The sequence below is a fragment of the Corvus hawaiiensis genome, chromosome 26 (assembly GCF_020740725.1).
Source record: "Corvus hawaiiensis isolate bCorHaw1 chromosome 26, bCorHaw1.pri.cur, whole genome shotgun sequence".
Lineage (NCBI taxonomy): Eukaryota > Metazoa > Chordata > Aves > Passeriformes > Corvidae > Corvus > Corvus hawaiiensis.
In genome coordinates this window covers 24,621,339-24,647,980 of record NC_063238.1, presented here as the reverse complement: position 1 = coordinate 24,647,980, position 26,642 = coordinate 24,621,339, and the positions used below count along the sequence as shown (strand labels likewise).

The 26,642-nt window shown below is 42.4% G+C and overlaps 1 protein-coding gene across 2 annotated transcripts in view; it reads right to left on the bottom strand.

Moving 5' to 3' along the window:
• Nucleotides 1-12,736, bottom strand: part of FZD6 (frizzled class receptor 6) — a 29,475-nt gene extending 16,739 nt beyond the window's left edge. Inside the window, exons 1-2 of one of the 2 annotated variants that reach the window (XM_048287215.1) lie at nucleotides 12,650-12,736; nucleotides 11,772-12,152 (exon numbers count right to left, since the gene is read on the bottom strand). In XM_048287215.1, coding sequence (XP_048143172.1) covers nucleotides 11,772-11,951 — 180 coding nt within the window. In that variant the 5' untranslated portion in view covers nucleotides 11,952-12,152; nucleotides 12,650-12,736. Of the gene's footprint in view, nucleotides 1-11,771; nucleotides 12,153-12,310; nucleotides 12,327-12,649 lie in introns of those variants that run through there. The other variant, XM_048287216.1, reaches the window with a different exon arrangement.
• Nucleotides 12,737-26,642: the final 13,906 nt, after the last annotated feature.

The window sequence follows — 26,642 nt, the reverse complement described above, 5'->3', positions numbered from 1 at the left end:
TTAAGTACAGCTTCAAACCCTAAACCAAATATATTCATAAATATATAAGTTTTCAGATGTGATAGCCAGGAAATACAGCCACTGTCAATCACAGTGCACATAAATGATCTCAGAAGAAGAGACAGTAATTACTCTTCACACTCATAGAGTTTTGCTAACAATCTTCACAGTATCTTTAGCCACTTTTACAATGACAATCTGTTTCAATTAAAAACAGCGGAGCAAGTATGGTACGGTTGATTTAATCCTACACTACTGTTACAATAGAGTTATTCTGGCCTGGATGCAAACAAGATTAGCATCACACCCAGAGAGGTTAATGCCTTCATGCAATTCCTAAATGGGCTGGCAAGGGTGGCAATTTGCCGATGGCCATAGCGAAGCAGCTGCCAAGAATCTCTGACTTCTAATTCATGCACAATTAACTAAGTCATGATAAATAAATGTCCCAACACATGAAACTGAATTAAGGATGAAATTTTCAAGTTCAATAGATTCAAAGAAAGGTTGAGAAAAGACTAGGTTCTTCCCACTGGAAGTTACATTGATGAATTTAGATCAAAGGCAAGTTAAATACACTTAATCTGGCATGTAAGGATTTTGCAGGAGGCCTAGGCAGTTTAAGTGTCAGTGTCTTGTTGCTACGTGCCTGCTAAAAGCTGCTACTTAACAGCAGAACTGCAAAACAGGAACATGGGAATGCTCAAAAATGTTAGTGCAATGCCAACCATCCTTTAAACTACCAAGGAACATGGTATGAACTCATTCGAGGGCCCATATACTCCATGTCCCTACCTGAGTTGTGGGTAATAATCAGCTACTGCTGCCAGCAGGAAGTATCAGTTGTAATCTGTATTTTCTCAAGTCAGTTAAAATTACATGGGTAAAACAACAGAAGTTTTTCAGGACTGAAAGTCATCAATAGGAACAAAATATTTTAGCTATAAATGTATATAAGATATATATATTAGAAATATGAATACTTGTAAGCTCATTATGCATTTTTTGTGCATCCTGATTTAACAGAGGTAAAAGAAAACCATCAAACACACATGAATTTGATTTCTGTTTTAATAAGCTGCTTTTTAAAAAGCAGCATTACTTTCTGCAGCTTCCACAATAGACCAAAAGTATATGAAGTTGTGTTTAATCTAAAAGCTTTTCAAACATTTAAAAATGTAATCAATTTAACATTTACATAGATAAGAATGAACTATTTTGTCAGATTACAAAGTAGGTTGCCAAGTTGAAAAGACAATAGTTGAAGTTCCCTACTCCAGGAAAATCTGGAGTTCAAAGAGCTGGTAGAGGGTGGCGGTGGTGTAGAGAAAAGAAAAGGGTAGTAAACAAGCCAGTGAGACAAATGATGCTGTTCTGCTGTGAAAGATGTTTGCAAAGATAAAAGCTTATTTTTGTCCTTCAACCGAACAGCAAAGGCAACACATGCACCTAGACTGTCAAAGGGCTGCAAACAAAGCGTGGGGACAGCCCAGCGTGCAGCGGCTGATAAGCTGGACTGCTCCCAGCAGTGCTCTTCCCACAGCCGTCCGGGCCAGGCGCTGCCTACCGGTCAGCGCCTGAACATCGGAGTTCAGAGGGCAAAGGATGGCAGCTGATCCTAAAAACCCCTGCACTGTAAAGCTCCCAGGGACTGGCCGGCAGGCAGCCAGGTGCCCGTCGGGGCAGGCTCGGCGGGACTGAGCTTCATCACCCATCAGCTGAACTATCCAGGCAAGAGTTCAGATCCCGGGCTGTGCAACTGCTCAGGGAGCCAAAGCACTCAGCAGCTAAGCTAAATGTTCAATATATCTGCAACAAGAACGAATCTATCTGCAAATTCTTCACTGTCATTCACCCCAACACATGCAATATACATACACACATATATATATATATACACACACATATATGTGTCCACATATATATATATGCGTATATATATGTACACGTATAATGGCCTGAACTTTCATATTAGCTATTCAAAGGTTATGGGAATATTAATCAAAAATCCTGCCAGGGTAAGGATAAGGCACATGGGGGAATGTTTTCAAAGGTCAACAGGACAGCAAGGCACTCATGCACTTAAAAAAATATTAAAACGAACTCCAAAAAACTACTCCAGCACCACACCTGGGCACTAACATTGCTATTGACAGTATAAATGGGCACAGACACAGAAAGATAAAGCAGGCTATTCTGCTTTTTTACTTTTATACACTCTGAATTGTTTTGCATTAACTATACAGAGCTACAAAATATTCTGAGTTGGAAGGGATTCGCTAGGATTAAGTCCAACTCAAGTGAATGGCCCATACAGGAATCTAGCATAAGAATTTCTTTCTGTAGTAAAACAACTTAATTCCATATTTTCCCTTTAAGTATTTTCACATGCAAAATAAAAATACATATGTCCCTATATTTTTTAACTATGTCAAAGGTTATAAACAATATAAACAGGAATATTACATCTCACTATCTGAAGCAAATGAAAGTACAAGTATTTCCAATACTTTTCAAAACAGCTTATTACCAAAGTTCTCTGCATTTTTTGTTTTACCTTAAATTACAGCTTGACCTAAATTACAGATATTCCACCCTCTGCAATTTTCAGTTCTTAACAAACATGAGAGCTTTTTCCCAAGCATTACAGAACTGATCTAGTTATACGAAGGTTTTCAATTATACATTGTATCTGGTTTAGGTTTTGTGTAAACTATACAGAGCTTAAAGGACAGACAAATATAAGTTAACTGAAGGAAAGTATATTGCAGGCTCTCAAACATCAGAAGTCTAGACAGAGCTTCATTACATCTGGACTGTGGTAGCATAAGAATTCAAATTTTAAATTCTCCATGTATTTGCCATGTATTACAGGAGTAACTGGATTTATTGCTAAACTTTTTGTGCAGAATTCAATGTAAAGGATTACCTGTAATAATGTTGATAGACCGTCTGTTATCTTTTAAAAAGCTCCCCATTTCAAGGAAATTCCAAGAGAAGTCATTACTGCCCTGGTTCCAAAAGTCATCCAGATTCGTGCTTCCCCCTCTGTCTGTGAGTGTGGAGCACAACAGCACCGCCCAAGTCACCAGAGTAGCAACCCTGCACCATTTCTTTCTTGCTTACTTCATGCATTTTTAAGCAGTCTTAAATGAAAACTTCAGTAGTCTCAAAAACCCCGAACTTTGTTACGATGTAGGAGATGTCAGGCAGGCATGCACAAGTCATCTGACCAAGCTGAAGCCCATGAAGCTGCAGTCACCTACCTCAGCATCTGCAATCATTACCTCTGCCTTCTGCTTTCACTATTTCCAGCTGGTCATACTTTGAGACACCCAGTTTTGAATGCCTGCATTAGACACTGTTTCCTTATTGTTAGCCCACAGTGCTCGTTTTGGTGACTTTCCCCTCATTATCCTCCCTATTTCTCCTGTTCTAAAAACTCAAAGCCACCTTTCTTCCTCTCTGTCACATTATGATTTGTGGGCCATGTTAACCTTCGGCATTTAATGTTCTGTTTGTAGCTCTAGGTATAATCCCCAGAGAGATCCCCCACCCAACTGGATTCTTAGAATGGTGCACCTTGTACCTTCCTTGCAAGAGCGTTAGCTCGTGTGAAACAATATGCAGCTGGGACACAACGTCCTAGTAAACAGGTATTGCTAGGTCACCATGAGGCTGGATGGGTACAGTCCCTCTCCAAAAAACTGCTTTTAATTTTTGTATGCAGGACAATTGTGTGGAAAGTTTGGCCACTAAGTGCTTTGTGGCAGTAGCTACTGAGACTAAAGAAATCTGGTTATGCAGCATGAGCCAAACTGGGGAATACAGCATGAGCCAAACTTGGAAGGATGTGGTTATTCTCTGAAATAACTTGATCTACCTGAAGTTTAAGTACAGGAAAGATGGATTTTTTTTTTTTTTTCTCCCAGGAAGCTCTTGTCTAGAGGAGAGGTATCTTTGGTAAGAGGTCATCCTTACTGTCCTACAAAGAGTGATCATCCAGGCCTCTCTCCCCCCATCTACAGTACCTACTTACACAGCTCTTACACAACCCCTGCACACTTCTCCTTCTTCCAATAGCTAAGCAGAACTCAACTAAGTCTCCACTCATATACACTACATAGTTCAGAAGAAGAGGGGAGACATATGCATCTTTTCCTCTGGCAGGCAAATTACCAATGTGTTACAACAATCACAGATGCACACAAATACACGAAAAAGACCCAAAAAGGCAACCATGTGACAAAGGAACCGTGTTTGCCCCTAAAGGTTGGTGAATCAGCAGTCAACACTGAGAGACAAAAAAAGGCAGCAAGTTTTGTGGTGCAGATACTCCCGCCCCCTACTCTGGAATGCAATAGAGAACTAAAGAGATGACACAATAGTAGTTTTAGAAATCGTCAGATTTAATCATTGCACTGTCAAACTAGAAAAGAAATCAGGGACATTTGACCACATTCTTCATCCCATGTGGTTCTTTTCTGAACCATTTGCTTTTTGTGGTCTTTATCAATGAAGGCATAGGTAACATTTTGTAGCCAAGTTGTCACCCTGAACATCCATCCTGCAAATGGAAAACTAAACCTGCATCCCACATTCACCAGCAGGCAACAAAGGCTCGAGCTCCATCCAGCCTCCTGACCCATGCAGCACTGCGGACAAAGAGCATCTCACACCTAAACACCACAAAGCTCTCTTCAGAAAGACATCAGGATCCTCTGCCATTCTTAGGCTAGATTTGTAGAGATGACATAAACATCATGAGCCTTGCAAAGATGTCCACCAATGTACCTTAGTTCACCAAAGCCTTCAAGACAATCCAGTCGCTGTTGCCAGAGCTGCTGTGGGCCAATGCAATGGGTGTGAGCTGTTACTCAGTTTTGACCCCACACAGTCTGACAACTCAAGGACAGCAGAGGGCCACCAGCACACAACAGTATACAATTTTGTCCACTTTCTTACTATTCAGAGAAAGATATGTGAAGATGACCTTCAAAATCGTGGTCATCACATCACCCTCAGCAGACCTGTCCTACAAAACTGTGGTCACCACATCACCCTCAGCAGACCTGTCCTACCTAATCTAATGCTAGGTTTTGCTAATGACCAGGTAAAGTTCACAAAGTTCCACTGGGCAACAGTCACTTCCACGAAAACACTAAGACAATATGGAAATTGCACCTGTGTCTCAAAGCTTTGTACCCACTGCTTGCTTTCCCCAACTCCAAGAATGGTGTGTTCTCAGCAGACAGCTCAGCTCCCAAGCCCTAGCTTCCTCCCATCAATGAAGGCAAAGTAGTTCCAAACTCAGTAGCTCTGTTCCTGTTTTCCTTCTCTATATAAATAGTTTCAGGGAAGCTGTTCCATTCATCCACAGGTGTCCTCTTGGAGTAGGCTACAGCCATAGGACTAAGTCCGTCACTGCCTTAGTTTAGCCAATAACCACATTTCAGATTTGAGTGTGGAGAAGAAGGAATCAGAGGCAAGGCTGCACAGCGAGACTAAGCTTGCAGCTACACTTGAACATTAACCAGGGCACTGCAGAATGGACAGACATCTGCAGGAGACAAACAACAAGATATCACAGTATTTCTCAGAAGTCTGCTGTTGAGAAAGATCTGCAAGACCGCCTTCCTTAGGTCAGCTTCAGGCCTCATGCACAGTGAGACTAGCCAAAATATAGCCCAGAGTAAAACTCCTCCATCTCAGGCAGCAGACAGGTAAGAAGTGTGCTGACTTCACCTTGTCATCCACTCTTGTAACACCAAATTATTTGCTAGTGTAGACATAGCCTCTGAACATGGATAAAGAGGAGGCTCTTGGAATCACACTGTCAACACCATCTCCAAGAACCCCAGCTATCATCTCTTTGTCAGGCATGCATTACTTTGGACTCCCATACATTCTAAATAGCATCCTTGCAGAACAAAGAGCAAGGCAGTGCTATGCATGTTATCAAGTGGACAAGTACTGCTGTTCAGAGAAAGCAGCAGCACTGTGGGGTATACCCAGCCCCCGCCCTGGAGGGACATCTGCTGAGATAAGGAGAGTGCTTAACCTCCCAGCAGAACTCCCCTGGAAAGGCAGCTACTTTGCAGTTAAGGAGAGAAGAAGACAAACCCCGAATCCTCTGGGAGACCCTATGCAGATCCTTTGTAGCCCATTGGCCCTTACCCTCTGACACTCACCCCCTGTATCCCTATAAAGCTAACCCCCTGCCCCTGCGAGGGGGAGAGTGTGCTCATCCCTAGCCTCCCTTCGTCGAGTGCGGACTAATAAAGCTGCCTCGTGTGGAACAGCTACACACGAGCCTCTCGTCTCTCTCTCCCTGGTCTGGCTTGGAGGCTGCCCTGCAGAGCTGAGCTGAAATCACGAGCTGACAATCACTAAAGAGCTGACAGCCTCTGCACGGGCCCTCCAGCCAGCAGCTGAGGGAAGACACCGGGCCCCCGGGAAGACGATCTCTCTCGGGACCATCTCTCCAGACCGGTCACAGCTTCCTCGGTCAGAGCTACTGACCCCACACCAGCAGCCATACAGCAGATTTTGTGGATGACTGATATGCTTAAATCCAGGGTAACAGGATTACACACATTCGCCTGTCTGCTTTCAGTCAATCTGCACAAGCCAATCACACTTGAAGGACCTCAGTACTACAGGTAACAACCACTCTTTTAGTGGCTGTAGTTTACTGTACCCATAGGAATCAGCAAATATGGTTTATGAATGTTGCTATAAGCACCAATCTAAGAACTAAAGATGATGTATGTTTCTTTGGAATACCTGAGAGCAAGAGAGCAGAAAAATGAACATACACCCCAAATTTCTATGGTATTTTACAAAATTAAACAGATAACTCATGTTTTCGACCCCTTAGTCAATGCTTTTCTGCAAGTTCCATGGTGATGCTCAAAATTGAATTACTCACGTCCAACTATTTCTAGAGACATAACCAGCAGAGAAGTCAGTTATACTGCCTTGTATTTCCTTAGAGCCATATGAAGTATCCAAAAAAAATACTTTGGTATCTGCCAACTTCTATTTAACAAGCATCAATTCAACTGTTTCATCACCACAGTCTTTTGTGACCAACACTACGTGCTGAGAAGCTAGTAAAATTACCTTAGTTTGTACACAGCAACACATGATGTTCTACATTTATCACTTTTTACAAAAGCCTTCCCTGCTCCTTAGTACCGTGGTAAAGAGACAACAAAAATGTTACAAACTAAATATGAATTAAAGAGTCCTTTGTGCTTGTTCCGTTGGGCCAACGTCCACACCTCTGCACACATTCTCCACTTTAGGGTCTACGGCAGCACCAGGGACAAAATGTAACTCCAAGTAGATTGAGAATATTGGGTGTTTTCCTAAGAGATGCTGAGATTTATGCTTTTAAGTACTAGTGGTTCATATATTACACCAAGCACTGCTCATGTGGAGTACAAGCGAGAAGCAAAGATGGCTGTCTCCAGAGATTAAGGAAACTCACACCTGTGCTACTTTGCAGGATATCCTAGTAATAACCTTTTCACAAAAGAGCACTTATCTTCCCAAAACTCCCAACCTACAATGGCAGACAGCTTTCTCCTTCCTGTGTGCACACACACACCAATTTAAGCTTGCAGACACCAGGTTTACAGGTTTTTTTAAGTACTGTTATATTGAATTAACTGTAAATTTGTATTTAGTGGAAGCAAATTATGCCATTACCTTACAAATTTTAACTCATGCAACTTCAGTGTTAAAACTTTTACAGGTACATTTTAACCCCCTCTAAATGGCTTTGTCTAAAGTGACCCCAGTTCTCTCACAATTTCTGTCTGCTGCAGCCAGCTGCACTTAACTCTCCACAGACACGCACACACATACTCTGGCACATGGCCATGAACTCAGAAGTGAATGGAAAAATCACTACTGAATCATTTTTTCAGTCTCTCTGAGGTACTTTTTTGTTCTCTGTGCAACATTTTCCAGTGTTTTCTATAGTCTGCTCTAAAAACTCACTGGCAAGCCTTTTCCCTTTGTACTTCTACAGACCTGTGGATCTTGCCCACATCAGGAACTCTTAAGGGCTTGTTTCCTGTGGACACATTCCAGAACTGCAGCAGAACAGATTAAGAGATATGAATGTAAGTTACAGCACAGTTAACTCTCTGCCTTGCTGGAATAATGCCTTCAGTTAACAACCTATTCCAGGGTAGTTAAAGTAGGAATTACTCTGGAATTAGAAGTGACTTGTTTTTGTGGATGACCACGAGGGGGAGTTACACATACTTAAGTACAACTGTAATGAACCAGATCTTCTGCTATGTCCACCGATTTTCTTCATCAGACAAACCCTAGATCTTCCATCTCCCAACCTGAACCAGTAGTAACAAGAGCAGTGTTACTGTTAAACTGCTTTGAGATACAGAGATGGTAGGCATCTGCAACTAATCAGATTCCACAGTCATGCAGCTGTTTAGCAAACATGCACAAAACTTCACACCACAAAACCATGAGGTTTTACTTCCCTAAAATCACCATTTGTTGTGTAAACAAAACTAATCCAAACATAAAGTAAAACTCAAGAAGTCAAAACTCAGTCTGCCAAGTTGAAAGCTCAGAATTAAACTAAATAAATAAATATGTGAATGGAGCGAACAACTGGAAATTATGTATTTTTTACTGCAGAAAACAAGATCCCAGAGGGACTATCCTCACCAGCCAGAACATCCATAACAGAGGCGCTAGGACTGAGTTAGTAATTTTCCTGCTCCAGTGCTTCAGTGTTCTGGTTTATAGCACATCATTATGAACAGCTGATACATGAGGCAGAATTGTAAGACCATGTATCAGCTGCTTTCCCAGAAGACAACCATTATCTGAGACAGTAGCTCCACATCATCCTCTCCTGGAGGATTACTATGAAGACACCATCCAGAAATACCAATTTAACACATTCCCAGAAATCAGAGGAACTGTACAGAAGACTTCGTGCACCAGCAGATGGAAAGCACAGCTCTTCTGGCTACACAACACTCCCTTGCAGCAGAACACACCTGTAGAGCCTTCAGCGTAGGACACTGTGAGTTACCACTGTTTTGGAGAGTGAGCTTCACCTTGAGGTGAGACTTATCCTCTTGACAAATCTTGGTCCTTTTGGAAAGTAAACACTTTCCAAAAGTTTTTAGAGGGGACAGAAACATAAAACTGGACTAACATTAAGGCTCTCTCTGCACAAAATATTTTTGATTTCTTTAAGATGTCTCTACCTTGTGCCTTAGGATTGCATGATTAAGCATCTTACTCAAAGTCAACTATGATACAGGGAGCAAAATACTGCAGGCCTCAACCTCAAAACCCAGTGAGACCTTACATGCAAAGATGTAAATCTCATGCCCAATCTTGAGAACAGGCAGGGGGAGGGGAGGGGGAAGAGCAAGATAGAATTAAAAAAGAAAGCCTTTAAGCACTCCTACTGAGGATCAAAAGAAAGCACTTCTATGGAGTGCAAACATGCTATTAAAATTCTTTCTTTGGTATGAATGAAGTTTCGACTGAAAAATACAGAAAAATTCAAGCTTTTAAAACAACAGAAGTCTCCTCCACCTCCCAACCCGCTGCCTCTTTATGGCTGCAAAATGAAATGAAAACACTATTCTAGAAGCCAGTGACTCCTCCTCCCCTGCTGCAACACCAAGTTCCCTGAAGAGCAGAACCTTTTAACAATCCTGAGAAGGTTCTCTGTTACAACCAACTATGGACAAACTGGCGCCATTACTGAATGACATGCAGAATGACATTAAAATGTGTAAGTGACATTGGTACACACTGGTGCCTCGCAGAAGGAAGGCCCAGCAATGAACCACCATAAGTTTTTACCATACTAATTCCAAATCTAACTGCTACCAGTGGATTCAACACTAGCTTCATACAGAACGGGAGCAAACTCCTTTTCACCTGTAAAGCAGCTGCCCTAAAAATTCACTTCGACCAAGCAATCCATCATCACTGCTGGACCACAAATAAAGGCAGGCAGACAACCACATAAGAGGCAGTTCAGAAATGTCTGCACAGCACCATAGTAGTAAGGAATACCAAATTAGAGGCCAGGCAGTGGGAATGACAGGAGACTAGGAAGCCAATCAAAGAGGGTAGGGAAACCAAATCCTAATAGACACTGTTGTTCCCCACAGCCACCCAGCCAGTTAGCTGAATCGTGATCAACCACTGTAGTAGTCAGGTTATAAGAGTGACAGGACAGAAAAAGAGAGAAAACAACGGAACTTCTCACTACCACACAATTTCTAATGAAGTAGCTATACAAGAAGGTAAATAGCTATATATAAGGTAAGCCATGAATCCTTTCCAGAAGGAACTCCCTCCACACATGCACTAGGCACAAGTTACTGACATTTGAGAAAAGTCATACATAGCAACCTAATAAAACTGGCTCTGTGGTCTCTGTGCCCCAACAGCAGCATGACTGGAAGGCACAAATACTGACAAGCGCTGGCTCAATGGCTGCAGTTAAGACACACCAAGTAAGAAGCAGCAGCGTACCTGCGGAGATAAAGTGGCAGACACTGCAGGAAGCATTCCTGACAAATGACAACTAGAGAAGAACTGCACAGTTCACAACTGAAGCGTACAGCCTGCCTTCCAACTTAAAAGCCCTCAATTTATCAGAGATCTGTAGCTGAATTCAGTTGCTTGCTTACAGATGGCTTAATATTTGATACCAGAATTTCCATACATCTACACCAGGCTGACAAAAACAATGTGAGACCAAAGCCTGTGCCATTCCAGGCTGGCAACTGGTGGCCAAACAGGGAATTGTGATTATCCCAAGCAACGCTAAAAACATGTTTTGGCAACTGAACCAAGCTCCTCCTCCAAGCTCAGTAAAGAGTATGCAAATAAGATTTTAGTAGCAGTACCTCCAACACCACATATAATTTTTTTAAATAGAAACTTAATATTCACCTCACTTCTGTTTCACTCTCTGCATAGCACAAGACACTGAGCTTTTCAAGACCTGTGTTAAGATTTTCCCCCTCCTCTTACCACTGAAAAGCCATTATTAAAACAGGTTTAAAACTTGTTTTACAAGCCTCTCACCCAGAGAGGCTCTCGCCCTTTACAGGTATTGCTATGGGCAAAGCCTTTCCACAACATGGCATATTCTCAGGGGAGCCACACTTACAGTCAGTTCAGGTAAGAAAAGTGCTTATTTTCAGTTTAAAAGAGCAAAGTTGCTCTTTCAGTCAGAAGTTTCAGCATCTGGTCAGAAGACAACAGAATGGAAAATCCACAATGGAGAACAGGGCTAAGAATAACTGCAGGTGCTTCTCCTTAGTAGATATAAGCTGAGAGAGGAGCAAAAAGCATCTTCTAAATATGACTTCTGCACTGAGTTCAGGCAGGCCAGGATAGCACAAACCATTTCCCCTGAGAATTTCAACAATTGCTCTGTATAACAGTAAGGTGCCTGAGCTATATGTGATCAGCTCTGCCAAAATGCTCTGAATAGCCACATTGCTGTGCTACACCCATTCCTCTTCCACTCTAATACAGGATCCAAGGCAGGGTGGAGGGAGGAAATCACTAGCTCCCTTACATAGTGTTTATGCAACCAAGAAGCTCTAGAACACTGTTTCAAGAAACATCTACTCACTAAACATTATCAGCGTTGTCATTCAGTGCAACAGGTATCCCAAATAATTTCTTAATGACAAATTTGTTACATAGTATCATTGGGGGGGGTGAGGGGGAGAACTTACGTCCATTTTGCGAGCAGCCGTGTCCTGATCATAGTGTCCCATGATGTTTGGGAAAAAAGTCATATTGTAAGGCATTCCTGAACATCTGGAAATAGTAATTGGCTCACATGTGAATAAGCTGTGTCCTTGCACCAGAGCTAGAAGTAAACTGCAGGTCGTAGAGAACACGAGTGCTCCCATTTTGTCAGGATCTCCAGCTTCAGCACATCGCTCTGTTCAGTAGTTAGACAGACCGGCGTTGCACAAGGATAAAAACATGCATCTTCCTCTGCTGGCTCCAGTGCAAGGCAGTAAGGCAGACAATCAGACTCGTCACAGCTGCTTTAGGTATTGCCCTATTTTAGCTGAGAGCGATTTTACTAAATCCCTTCTTCTTCGAGCCTGTACGTGCGAAGACGGGACAGAGAAGTGAATATCAGAAACAACCCGATGGTGACCACCCGTCCGAAGGCCAAGTTCGGCCTCCCCCCCGGCCTGCAGGCAAGAGGGCAGCTCCGGCCGGGCCGGGTGCCCCGCGGCCTCTCCCCGGCCCCACACACCCTGTCGGGGCCGCGGCTCGGCGCCGCCGCGCTCCGGGAGCGGCGCGTTCGCCCCCCGCTCCCGCCCGGGCCCCGGAGCCACCGCCGCTCCCAGCGCCCCGTTCCCAGCCCCGCCCTGGGAAGCGGCGCCCGCGGGCCCGGCAGTGCAGTCCGCCCAGGACCCGGGGCTCGCCGGGCGCGGCCCCGGCGCCGCATCCCCGCCACGCCCGGGCCGCGCCCCCGCCACCCCCTCACCGGGACCCGCCTCCCGGCGGCCACCCGCAGCAACGCTCCGAGTTGGAGTCGCTGCTCCCCGGGACGAGACTGGACGGGGCCCGACTCGCTGCCCGCTGCACTCACCGGCGGCGGCCCCTCCGCGATGGCCGCCCCGCGGCACCTGCAGGATGTGGCGTCTGGCGGGCGGGGCGGGGCGGCCGCACCTTCCCGCCCCGGTGGGGGCCGGTGCCGGCGGGCGGGGCCCCGGCCGGGGCTGCCGGGGCCGCGGGGAGCGGGAACCCGGGACCCGGCCTGTGTCGCCGCGGCTCCGGGCTGTCCGTGGGCCCCGGCCGAGAAGGGCTCCGGGACTGTAGCACACACACAAACGGCGTGAAAATCCCTTCAAACTGACTCGGCACTGGAGTTTTCATAAACATCTCTGTAATGCACTGTATAAATTCTGAAGGCAGCTTACAGACATTCAAGTGTCGGAACATGAACCTGTCCCGCTGTTGGAAGCGGTCTCGAGGACTGTTTCCAAACGCACCTCGGCCTCTGCCGGGCGGGAGGGCTCCGCCACAGAGGGCGCCCGGCCCCGCGCTGACACCTTCGCCGGTACCTTCGCTGACACTTTCACTGCCACCCTGGCTGCCACCTTCGCTGCCACCTTCGCTGTCACCCTGGCTGCCCCCCTGGCTGCCACACCGTCCTGCAAAAGGCCCGAATCCTCAGGAGACAACGGGTGCAGACAACGCAGTAGATGAGGCTACAGCGGAGGAAGAGATTGATATTAGAAGTCGATGTTTAGCAGTTGAATTTAATGAAGGAAAGGGAAGTAATCTGAAGTATTTGCTGGGGAAAGAGACATTGTGGTGAGAAAAAAGGGAAATGACTGTTCAAGCGAAGAAGGAGCATTGTGGTGACTTTGGTGCTCAGACTACCACTGTCTTCCAGAGACTCGGCTCGAGCATGTGTGAACTGTCCTCCCACCGCTCCCACACCTGCTGCTGGCTGAGACCACACATACCAGACAAGTACTGGCCATGTTCACAAACACAGGCCTGAACTAATGAGACCTAACTATAGAAATGCTGAAGGTAACTAAGCAGAGGTGACCAAATTTCTCAGCATGGAGCCACCCAAGGTCTCATCAGGCTGCTGTTCAGCCATGCAAGTTGCTCCACGCTCCAGGACTGGAACAGGAAACACCAGATGCTGAGACATGCAAACTAGATTTAAGAATGGTTTGATGATGTACAGGCAGCACTGCCTCTCTTCTAATGAGCCCCTAGATAGTCTGTGCAGTCTGGCACATTTATCTAGATAATCCGTCTACAGATTGTGGAGAGTGTGAACCTGCACATGGTTATTCAGAAGACAGTAAGCATCTAGAAGCTCTCTATTTATACAGATATTTTGTGTGTCATTGCCTGGGTCACCCTAAAGAAACACAAAACTCCTCCAGATTCTCTTACACCAAACCATTTTAGCACCTCTGTGAATCATAAGGAGGATCTGCTGCATATCCACATAGCTCTGCCACTTGAGCACATGGAGTAACTTGATAGCTGGAATTAAATTTACTGTACAAACAAGCAAATGATGTTAAATTAAATGTTATTTGCAGGTTGTGGAAGTTAATGTACTTTACTATATGATAACACCCATGTATATTATCCTTTGTCATTGCTCCACTTCTCATCTTCCAGCTGGCTTCTGTCCTAGTCTCTCTCAGTAGCTCTTCCCATCCTAGAAATATTACATTTTTCTTTTCATGAGCTCTGAGAGGTCACATACTCTAGGGGTCTGGCAGTGAGAGCCCCAGGAGCATGCAAGGGACAGTTTCCCCACTCCACTTCTGCAGGAGTTTTTCTTGGGAAGCTCTTGCTCGGTCCTTGATGAAATTGCAGAGTTGCTCTCAGCTCTGGGAACACCATCAGACACACTGAAACCTTGCAGGGACAAAACATATTCAGTGCAGATTCACACACCACCAGATTTCTAATGAACTCTGTTTCCATTCTAGATCCATTGACTAAGTCTACAGGCATTTCATGGAAATGGCAGGACAACTAACTAGGACCATCTATACCAAGGGAAAAGTCTCTGCTTCCCAGCATATAGGGTTGACAGATCCTCAGACAAGCTTCTCTTACAATTTTAATATGGGAAAACCGGCATGTCTTGCATTATTTTAATGATTTTAACTTAATGTGAAATTTTGCTGAAAAGCCAAAGATCCAAGGTGGGGAAATTTCAACCAAACCACAGAAATTTGTCAAAGTAGCAAGCATCTGAAAATAGGATAGTGGGAATAGTTTTGCAGCCTTAGCTGTAAGCTCTAATATTACCATAATGTATAAATATGGCTTTATATAAGGTGATGGCTTCGTTTGTTCCATCAGAATCCATTTTTGTACATAAAACTCTGAAAAACAGATATGGCTAAGTAACATTATTTTCCATCCCTACAGACTCTCATGTTTTTGTTAGGTGACAGGAAAAGGCAGAGAACAGGAAGCATGAGCCTTTCCTTCAATCACACTGTTGATACACTTTCTTTGCTCAGAACCTAGTTGCTAAGCAAGTTATTCCAGCGGTTGGTTCTCAGAGCCATGATCTAAATATATTTGTTTCTGGCTCTATTAAGGTCTTGACTAACCAGAGTGGGGAATGTGAGCACTCTCACTGGTATCTAGCAAAGCACCTTCAAGTATGATTAGGTATTTTAAGCATGTGTTCCGATACATTGCTGATTAGAGATGCAGCTACTCAGAATTGTAAATACTTTTCTCATCTGGCGCTGGAGATATTGTTAACATTCCAGTTAATATTGATTTGCTGATCTTTCCCTGGCACTGCCTCCCACAATTAGTTTAGCAATTTTTACTACAAAGAGTATAAGTGATTTAAAGCCTTATTTAAGTTCTAGGTCATCCTCAGATGTCTTTCAACATATTTAGCAGAAGGGGGTTCAGCAGTGGCACACAGCAGGTCCCTTCCAAGCTCTGCTTGCTCCCACCATCTTTGCAATGTCTCTCAGTTTGAGACAAGTTTAGGGGGAAATGCTCTGGAAGGAACATCTCCTCCCCTGAAGGCAGGTTTCAGCACTCCCTTCCCATCAATTCCCGAAGGAATTTCTTGGACGAAAGTGAAAAAAACTATTTATTTAACAAGCAGAGTACCGGCAAGGCACAGGAAACAAACGAGTAGTGTTAGAGAATTAACCTCCTCGATGCGGAGAAAGCTGTTGGATTCAGAGTTCTTTGCTGTAGCTGGCTCGGCCCCTCCCGAGGTCCGAGGCTGGGATGCGATGTCCCTGCAGCCTCCCTGCCTGTCCACGGGGTCCGATGATCTGGTTCTCGCATCATAGCTAGGCTGAACAGTTCCAGAAGAAGAGGAAGAAGTTACCAGAGGATTTCGGTTGCCGATATGGGAAAATTTCTTGCCTCAGCTAACAGGCTGGCTAAAAGCAGGGAGGTGCTCCCTCGGCTCTGCAGCGGTGAGAACGCGGGGGAGTGTGTGTGAGTCCTTGAACACAAACCGTGCTGAAGAATTTGCCTGGCTTCTCTTCCCCCTCTCCTGGACCCAGTGTGTGTGAGTCCTTGAACACAAACCGTGCTGAAGAATTTGCCTGGCTTCTCTTCCCCCTCTCCTGGACCCAATTTAAAGCATGGGACCCATTCCTGGACATAAAGCAGAGGATAGGGAAATACAGTATTATCATAAAATCACCCCAAGACTCAATGGATGTGGTGGAACAGGCTGTGTGCCATCCCTTCCATGCCCATGCTCCATCCAGCTTGCTTAAACCCACCCTCAGCAGAAACATTCACAACTTGCCTGGGCTATGAGCTAAAGTGCCATTTTCTCCATTAAATTTTTTGTGGGGACATCTCTCCAGCAAAGGCAAACAGCAAGGTGACCGTGTTTACCTGCTGCATGAACATGTTAGTGCCCCACATGCGCATGCTTTATGGAGGAGGGATCTCAAATGGTTGGCAATTGTCAGGAAAAAGCCTTCCTCTAGCACAGAAGAAGGATGTGTGGTGTTAGTGCTTGGAGTCTGCACACGAGTACTTGTACGCTGGCTTGAGCGAAATTTCTCCTCTTGGCACATCTAGAAGCTTCATAATTGACTTGCACTGTTGGAACATTGTACCAGAGTTTGACTTAATGTAATTTAAATGTTACAGATTTGCCAATTACATAGTTTGATGTTGGCTGCTTCAGTTATAAGGCTCACAGTGTTTTTATTATTCTGCATTTAAAACATATTATTCATAATTTGTGGGAATTTAAAAGGACTAAATAGCCAGTAGATGGCACCAATAAATCCTGTTTTGAGACTTAGAACTGAAAAATGTAGTTCTTGTCTTTTTCTCAAATGCATTTTGGAAATGAAAAAAACTAGACAAAACATTGTTATTGGCATAATTTATACTTTTTAGTTTACAGTATGAGTTTATGAATAGAATGTTTTTCCAAAGTCAAGACTACCATGTAATTGAACACATAAACTCGTGAGGAAGATCACAAAGATATGTTACAGTAATTTCTCAGTTATTTAGAAAATCCAGTTGTTGATGAGTTAGTGCCTCCAGAATACTTCTGCAGTCTCATGGAGCTGTGCCAGCTTATACCTTGTTTATAACACATTTTCTTCTGTAAAGCCTTTAAACTGTAACTCACCCACCTCGACTCACTACAGTGATGAAGACTGGAGATGGAATCATATCGAGAAAGCCAGAATGTTGATGCATTGCTGTGTATTTACTGCATTACTGGGTGCTTGGAACCCGTGTTGTGTTCCTCCATTAACAAGGTATGTTATTTAGACTTTAGTCCTTCAAAATATTACAGCTGTGTGGGTTGTGGCACCCACACACAAGAAGATGTTAATTTCTTTGATGTAAGAAAGATCTCATCTTTCATTTGTCTGTAGATGACAACACTGTGCCTCCACAGCATTGCTTTAATAAAACAGTGATTATGCTAATAATATTTCTTTCCAAACAGGTTACCTCACCTAGCCTCGGATATTAAGCACGATGCAAACTAAACAGGAAATACTCTCACAAAGGGTAAACTGTCCTAACAGTTTAAGGCCAAGGACACTTCATTCCTTGTGGACTTTTAGCAGCTGCCTTCACTCCTGATAAATCTGCAGCCTGTCTGCTTGGGTGACAGTAACAGTAGCAGAAACAGTGAGCGCTTTTCCTGACAGAGCCCCTCTTATCTCATTGTTTCTGTGGCTGGGGTGGTACTTTAGACAATGTCACAAAGCTGGGGGAAAAGAAATCTGTTTCAGGTCATGAGTCATTTCCAATGGAAAACACTGATACAAACCAAGCACTCTGTTAAGAGTGGACAGGCAAGGTATAGGTGATTCCAACAGCAAAGCAGCAAGTCCTGGCTTAATGGGGTACATTGTATCTTTGGGTTTTGCTCCCTCCAAAACATCGACCCATTTCCTGAGTTGAACTGTCCCTTTCAATACAACGTGCAATTATCAAAGCAGGAGTGACTTCACACACATTTCAAATGCTGTTCTTTAAGTTGGTAGTTCAAGATATTTATTGAAACATGAGGATGCTAAATATACAAGAAAACAATAGTTTTGGAAGTTTATAGGCAACTACTAGAAGGTGATTCATGTCAACCTGCTAAAGGCAAACTAATGAGCATTCACAGCGGTGTTTCAGGACATTGGTAATTATATCCATCCCATAACCAGTTAATGCATCATTTCTCCTCATCATAACAATCCTGTGCTGCAGGGATTTCCCGGGTTCTGATGAGCTACCTAACATAGTACCTTGTATGAAAAAACCCAGATCTGCCTGTAAGTACCTCCTCTCAACACCTCCTCCCAGTGGGATTGCTGGAGTGGCAGATTCACTATTTTCTAAAATGTGAAGGAAAAAATTCAGATAAGAAGCACAAATTTTTCATTATCATTGCTTCACAATTTCTTTACTAGCATTTCTTTTAAATCCTGTAAAGTTTTTGTTAATGCATAAAAAATTAATTAGAAAGTGTCATGATCACTGTATCCATTATCTTTACAAGTAGAACAGCAAGTCATTTCCTGTCATTTTTTGGTCACTGTTTATGATAACGAAAACTTATTTTAATAATGGTTTTAATGCTCAGAAATAATGCTTTTCCTAAGCCTGTTTGCAGGTGCTCCTGAGCTGTTATAAATGGAAGCATCATGCAGAATACTAAGGATGTTTTCAGCTGAGACATACAGTTTTGCCTGAGATCAATGCAGAATACAAAAATGAGTCATGCTTTAGATCTTACAGTAAGTATAACCACATAAAAACTCATTTCTCAGGTTAATAAAACCTGCTACACTCCAGGACTTGTGTCAGCATTACTGTTTTAAATTAGGATTTGCAAAACAGGGTTCTGGAACCAGTTATACCATGTCCTAGGAGATAGCGCTGACCACTGTTAAGACATCCAAATTATATAAACCTCATTTTCTTAGTCTCCTTCCATGTTGTTTCATCCTTGATTTTTAAGATCAACCATTGTATAACCAGTCAATGTCTGGAAATAAAGCCCTTCCATCCAGGGATTTATAGTCAGATTACAGAGACAAGAGTGTGAGTGTGACTGCATCTCAAATACAAATTATGGAAGAAAAATAAAATCACAGAATTATAGAATGGTTTGGGTTGTAAGTGGATCTTAAAGATCATCTAGTTTCAACTTCCCTGCCTTGTGGCAGGGACATCTTCAACAAGACCAGGTTGCTTATTCCCCCATCCAACCTGGCTTTGAACACCTGCAGGGATGGGGCAAATGGAACATGGAATATGTCAGACAAAAAAATTAAAATAGACAAAGCCAGTAATGAATAAGAAAGGTTTTAGCATGTGTCAATAGTAATCTCAGTAGGTCATAAACAGAAAAAATACTTCATTAGGAAGGGATTGAGTTTAACCATAAAAATGCATTTTTTTGGCTACATCTAGTTAACATTCAAATTTGTCTTCCCACCTGGCATGCCAGAGTTTCAGTAATTCACAGATATCATCAACTATGACAACAGACAGTTTGAGACACAAGGAGGCAGACAAGGGGCTAACCACTACTTTCATGTATTTTTACATTATTTTTGTACAAAGTGCACTGATTTCAAGTTTCTGCCTTCATTTCCCTTCTTGGGCTTTCTGACACATAACTGAGTGTATTCAACTTGAAGGTGAAAGAGGAGGTCAAAAGCCAAAAATTAAAGCTTCAGATAGAGAAGGAAGGCCAGGAGCCAATGGGGGAGGGACAGAGGGGCAGGATTCTCCAAGGCATAGGGATGAGAAGCAGAGGAGGAAGGCCAGGGGGCTCTTTGCTTCTCTAAGTGGAGTGTACAGGAGGCTGGGTGAGAGTTTACTTGCTGGATGGGGATGGAAATTATAAAGCTCAGCTATGGACAATTGCTAAGGATCTAACAAAGCATCCAAAATGGCAAAGCAAATTAAAAATGTGGCAAATAAGCAACAAGAAAAGGGAAGCCTGAGATACTAGGTGGGATTTATGCCTCTCTGTGACATAGGAATCCTAATCCACCTTTCTCAGAGCACTGGGTTGTTGTAAAGTATTTGAACCTTGGTAGTGTGCCCCAGCCAAACCATTTTTAGTTATTTTTACCAGAGCCCTCAGAGTGGGACCAGTCTGGAATTACCCTCACTGGCTTCACCTGGCATTTCCACCTTCAGATGCAGCACATCAGTGCCAAGAGCGTTTTTAAGCCCCAGTCTGAAGGCTTAAGGAGAGAGATAGGACAGGTTTATATTTGTTCTATGTCCTTTGCTGTTTTGTTGTTTGGATTTCCTGGGCTAACTTGGCTGCTGATCACTGGATGGGTTTTGTTGCTGTCATCATCTTGGCACTTGCCTGGATCAGGAGCCCCACTTGTTAGAGCCCTCAGGAATTCATCAAAGACTGAAAGGTAAACTGTGCTGAATTGGGAAAGAAGAAGCTGAAAAACTAAATACCAAGACAGCAAGGAATATATAAAAAAAGGGCTGTGCTGCACTAGATTGAAACCAATCATATATTCAGAAATTGCGTGCAGAGCTCATGGACAAAATAGACCAATCAAGCAATGTGCGATCTCATGCACAGCAGTTGCAAAATGTATATGTACTGTATTATGGATAAGTTGTAAAGTGTATAGGTAGAGTAACATGCATAAGATAAGCAAGTGTAATGTATAAGTAGTGTACTAGGTATAAGTAAGTGAACTGTATAAGGTATGTATAAGTAGGTAGAATGTGTAAGTAAGCAAAGTATGTAAGTAGGGTATTATGTCAAAGTTGTGAGATGTGTGAACACAGGGGTATTTTAAACAATAAGAAGCTTCTGTGTAATCATACTGATTTGTTGATCAGAAGGCATGAGTTCCCGCACTGGGTCATAAAGGCCTGTGGTCTTGTTTTCCAAACAGGGAATATGGCAGAGAAGTATCCAGAAAGCTAAGTATCCCTATTACAAAGAGAAAGTGTAAGGCACTCATGCCATCAGCTCCTGGATCCTAGAGACCTTCTGAGACAAAGAGACACTTAGGGTTCGTGGGAAACTTCTCAGGCCTTCCTTGCCAACAGCAGCCTAATCATCATAGTTTTCTTTTTCCTCAGAGGACCCAAACTGCCCTTGAATGATAGATATGTCTACGTTTCCTTCCATGGAGACACTCTTGCGCATGATGCGATGCCCTTGTTCTGCAACAGAACACAATTCAGAGCCTCCCAGTAGCAGAGGACAATGATGTAGCCATGGATAACTGTTCATTGTTGTATTTAATTGTTTTAAAAGTCTGACTTAGGGCTTTAATTTTAGTCCTGCACTGCAGTAAGTTGCATTTCTACTTGTGCTGGGCCTTATGGGCGTAAAAGATCACAGTGATCACCCTGTGCCACCAGTTGTCACCTCATGCACTGATGATCCTTTACTCAAACTTTCAAGCACTTTAAGAACCATCCGAAAGGTTCAATTTGGATCATGATATGCTGAAAGTACACATTCTCCTGGAACATTGCTTTTCATGGTTGCATTTAGGGGTAAGTTTGGAACTACATTCTATGTCTGGTCTAATTTCACAGTAGTATCATTCTGCAGAACCAATACTTTTGTGGTGAAAAGTGAAGATAGGCAAAACAATCTCAGCGTAGTAGAGGCCATGGGTCTGCTGAGCAGATAGATGGAGAGGCTGATCATGGCTGGTGGCTGGTAGCCACTCCAGACCTAAGGACACTGACAACATTTAAGGGAATAGGCCAACCAATCCATGTAAAGAGGAGCACGGACATCCAGAGGTGGCAACCCTGTTTACAGAGGTGAGAAAGAAATTCCATACCAAAGGTATTGTAATATACCTCCTGGGACCTTTTCAAAATGTCAGTAGAGCAAAATGGATAGACAAGTAAAAAACCAGTTTAGCTCCCCCAATTCAATTTTTGATGGAAATGCAACTCGAATAATGTTACTAGGATTTGTTAGTCTGGCCCTTGGATTCATAAATCCTTTGTAAATCCAATTTTACTGTCTCTGTGCATTAGATATCACAACAGCTAGCGTAAGTACTTAGAAACTTCATTGTTCACCACTCGAGCAGTTATTTGCCCTTGAACAAAGGGACTGAAATTAAATAACAGACAAAGACAGCATTTTTTTCTCTTTTCCTGTTATACTAACACATGCCTCATTATATTTTGTACCAAATTAATTCAACTTCCTTTGAAAAACTCAGGTGAAACTGTTTAAGCAAGTGTTGTGGAGTAATTTATTCTAAAAACAGATACAATTTTAATAGAAGTCAACAAGTTCTGTTATGGCATCAAATATTTTAATGTATTCATAGATTTACACAGATATAACTAGCATAGGATTTAATCCAATGGACTGATAGTTCCATAATTTCCTAATTTGTATGTTTCCCTCATTCCATTCTCCTCTCTGTGCCTTTTCTGGCAAGATATACATATTTCTGCATCTCTGCCAATTGCATTTTGTCTTTTCCTCAACCACTAGCAAATACAAGGTTTCTACACTCCTAGGAGTAAAGTGAATAATTTAGCTAAGCTTTTGTTTGACCTCTACAAGAACTGTGTGAGTGAAACTGTTGAATGCCAGGAATGAGTTCTCAAATTTCTACCAATTTGGAAAAATCTAAAATTGCTTTATATTCAGGAGCTCTAGCTGTGTCAGTTCAAGTGCTAGTTTTAACCTGTTCCTGAATTTGAAAGCAATAAAAAGGGAAGAAAATCAAACCTGCATTACTAGAGCTTTCTACTTTCATATTAATTTGGTGTAAGGTAACAAGGTTTCTTCTATATTGTGTACTATTGTAGGAGAGCAGCAGCAGCATAATCATGTTGAATGAATGAAGCCAGAGCCTCACTAATGAACACAGAAAAGTAATTTTTTTTATATAAAAAAATGTTTATAAAATATTGTCTAAAATTATAGAAATGTTATTTTTATGTTGTATAAAATTATATAAACAAAACCATAGGGAAAAAATACAAAGCTGCTGAATTTGGCCCACACGTAAGGCATTTTATATCACAACGCCAATATAAAGTGTATAGAGTGTGCAAGCCATACTCACTTTAAAGTTTTTATGCTAACAAAGTAAACAATGTGGTAGTAGTAGTCTTAGTAGTAGTGAAAATCAGTGTTTCTTTAATAAAAACTTATCTTTGCTAAGTGCGACCAAAATGGTCAGTTAATGGAAGGAGAAAGATGTCACACAGACCTATCCCCACTGAGTTTTAAACTGCTATTTTAGATATATGGAAGAAAATCATAGAGTAGAAAAAATTTATAATAAATGCTGCACTTCTGTAGCTAAGTAAAGCTTAAACTTGTCCATCTTGTGAAGACGGAAATCATTATTTCTTTTGACATCAAAGACTTCCAGCAGAGGTGGAAGGTGCTATTACTTTTCTAAGACTACAACAGGCAGTCTGAGAGCACTGTCAAGATATATTTTATTATACCACACAAGTCAAAAAAGTGGTCACCTGGACTTGCTCAAGCAAATCTCCAACAGGTTCTTGAGAGCACAGGAATATGTCTGAGTGTCACTGACTGTTCAAGTATGTGGGGTAAACTCCACATGAATTTGAAGATAAACAGTTCAAAGAACTGAGCAGACATAAATGAGGATATCCTGAATTAATAAGAAAAGATCATAAATTTGCAACCAAATAGGTCCTGGACCAGCATGGTTTTATTGCAGAGGGAACTGGTTGTTTTGCTCCTGTGCGTTCACCAGGAGTGAACATGCACATGTGCCATGTGTGCAGCGCAGATGGTCTGGGACTAGGATCCAGGAACAGGTATTGGAGCTAAGAGATTTGGCAGCATGAATTCACCCTGTGAGAAAAATGCATTTGTAACATGAAATACCAGCGAGGGCTTATTAGACAGAAATGAAAAATACCTATATGGTGAAGGCATGAGAAATTGTTGTTCACCATGGATGCAAGTAATTACTATGTTGTAAGAAAAGACAGCATACAGACAGATGAGTAGCAATGATAACAGCAATTTTGTGCTGGAAAAATTAAAAAATATATATACCAGTATATATTCTGGAAGTTATTCCATTTTATTTGTTACTTATTCCTCTAAATTGTCAAAAGATATCAGGCACAGACCAGGGACAGAAAATCCTTATCAGGTATGAAAACCCAGCTAGAGCAGGAATGGGTATAAAGTGTTTGCCTCCACAGTGATTTTAAACATGTTAGTTCATCTGAAAGATGGGTTTGAATCAGAAATATGAATAATAAATACTATTTGCATAGGACACTCTACATGGACATTAATTTTGAACTCCCTACATCCTGACAGTTCCCAGAGGAGATGATACTGCTTGGGTGGAGTTGTGGCTGTTCAGTGAATTAATGAGGACTAATTTTTCTCCTGTGCTTGCTGTTGTGATCATGAGCCTTAGTTTTCCCAGGCCCATGTCTGAATTGGTAAAATTATGCTCTCAATAATACAACAATGTGTCTAATAATTAGCTGCAAAACATATGTTGTATTAATAGTTTGAATGAAGTGGAAAAAGGTGTTCTGGGAGGGGACTAATTTGAGGGCAAAGGAGATGCTACTGCACTGCAGAAGGGATGGTTTAGGGACATGGACAGGCCCCAATACCAAACATTTTAGGTTCAAGTCAGCCCTTGAGTCAGGCAAATTGAACATTAAGCCACTTACTAAGTGTGACCTGGAAGGTTCTACCTGCCTTGCATGAACAAGCCCAATATTTAATTTCCTGGTAAAACCAGATACAGAAGAACATACATCATTTCATGCCTTCTGTATTTGACAGCTCTTCACAGCTGATAAAGAATAGGCTGCTGCTTAGCTATGGTGCCTTTTCTTAAGCTGCTGTTTGACCATGGGCAAACTGTTGTTTCTATCCATGCAGTAATACCCTAGATGTATTTCCCTGTATCCAAACCTGTAGAGAACCTTTTGCAGAGGTTAATGGAAATTAAATTAAAGCTGAATAATACTGATTATAATGCAGGAGTGTGCAAGCAAAGCTAATTAATACAACTGGCAGCACAGCTGAGTCCTGCCCTGTGACACCACTCTCTTACTCTCTCTCTCCCTCAATCCCATTTTTTTTTTCCTAAGCAGGTACCCACAGCAACCTAAAACTACATGTTTTATACAGTCTTGAATGGATAGATTTGCAGCAGCATCCCACTTTTTGCACTCAGAACTTAAATGATATTCAATCCTCCAGAAAGGAGTGAAAAATCTATTATAGCCTCCCTTTTTCCTTCTTGCTTATGAACATCCTAGTTCTAGGATTACAATATTTCTTAGGTTTTTGTGTTTGCTGAGTTTTTCTGTGCAAGGAGCTGTTGCAAATAAACTTGGATTTTATCTTCATTAAGTGACATATGTCAACAAATGTAATTTCTGGTGGACCAGCTCGCTTTTTATCTTATATTAGTGGTCCAACTTTGCCATAGTCTACCAAAGGGCAGAAGAATGGCTTTTAACTCTGGATAGTATGCACAAGCTACCTGAAAAAAAAATTTGAAAATCAGACAGAAGAATTTGAAAACTGAAGAGTGATAACAAGACAATGAGATCTTGCATCCCTACATCTTAGAGTACATCTTATTTCTTGTTAGCACCTTTTCCACATGCTTCACTGAGCCAATCTGGAAAGGAGGCACCTGAGAAGGCACTGGTGCCATGAGGGATGCTTGCCCTGAGGACAATGAAGGTTTAGTTTTGAAACACTGCAGTGTATTGAGTTCTTCAATATATTTGCCTCACTATGAAATGAAGAGCACTGTGTACACATTATTGTAGCTCATGTAGCACCTCCTAAGCATTAATTTTAGAAATGCTATCTTAGCATGTATTCCCCAGAGACATGAGAGGAATAGAGCCCATTAAATTTAATCTTTGAGGGCTTCACTTGCAACACGACCTCCCCCTCAGTTGCTTTCTGCACAACAAGGGCTCCATTTGCAAGGCAATGTCTGATCCCAGATTTTGAAGCATCCTGTTTGTAGGGTTCCCATGGGCTGTTACATGCCTGACTGCTGGACTGTGGCTTCCCTGTGTCCTTAAATCCTTTTTCTCTTTGGCACATCTGAAAGCCTTTGATACTATTCTTCCTTTTCCACAGGAAACAAACCAGTTGCTGTGTCAGCATCCTGGCCAGGAATCAAAGAGAACAAGTTACTTGTCAGGCAACACCCAGGGCATAGGCAATTAGGATGGCAATGATATTTGAGCAAGAGCCTTTCTGATACTAGGGAAAAATATAATGAAAATTTAGTGCAATTTTGGAAAAAAGAAAAAGTGCCATCTGTAAAACTTAGGAGTTTATTTCTATGGCAGAGGTAAAACAACACTACAGCTAGTTTTCCACCCCATGCTCTCCAGTTCAGGCAGGAATAAGCGGTTTCTTTAGCTATGTATTATAGTTGCCTCATGGCATCTTACTAGAGAAAGTGTTTCAGATTCCCAGTGTCTTCCTCTTTAGGCATGACAGCAACAGCAAACTCCGATTTATAATTACAGAGGCACAACTGTATTTTGACCTCATAATCCCTCTTTGGCAAATACACCAATTTCTTATG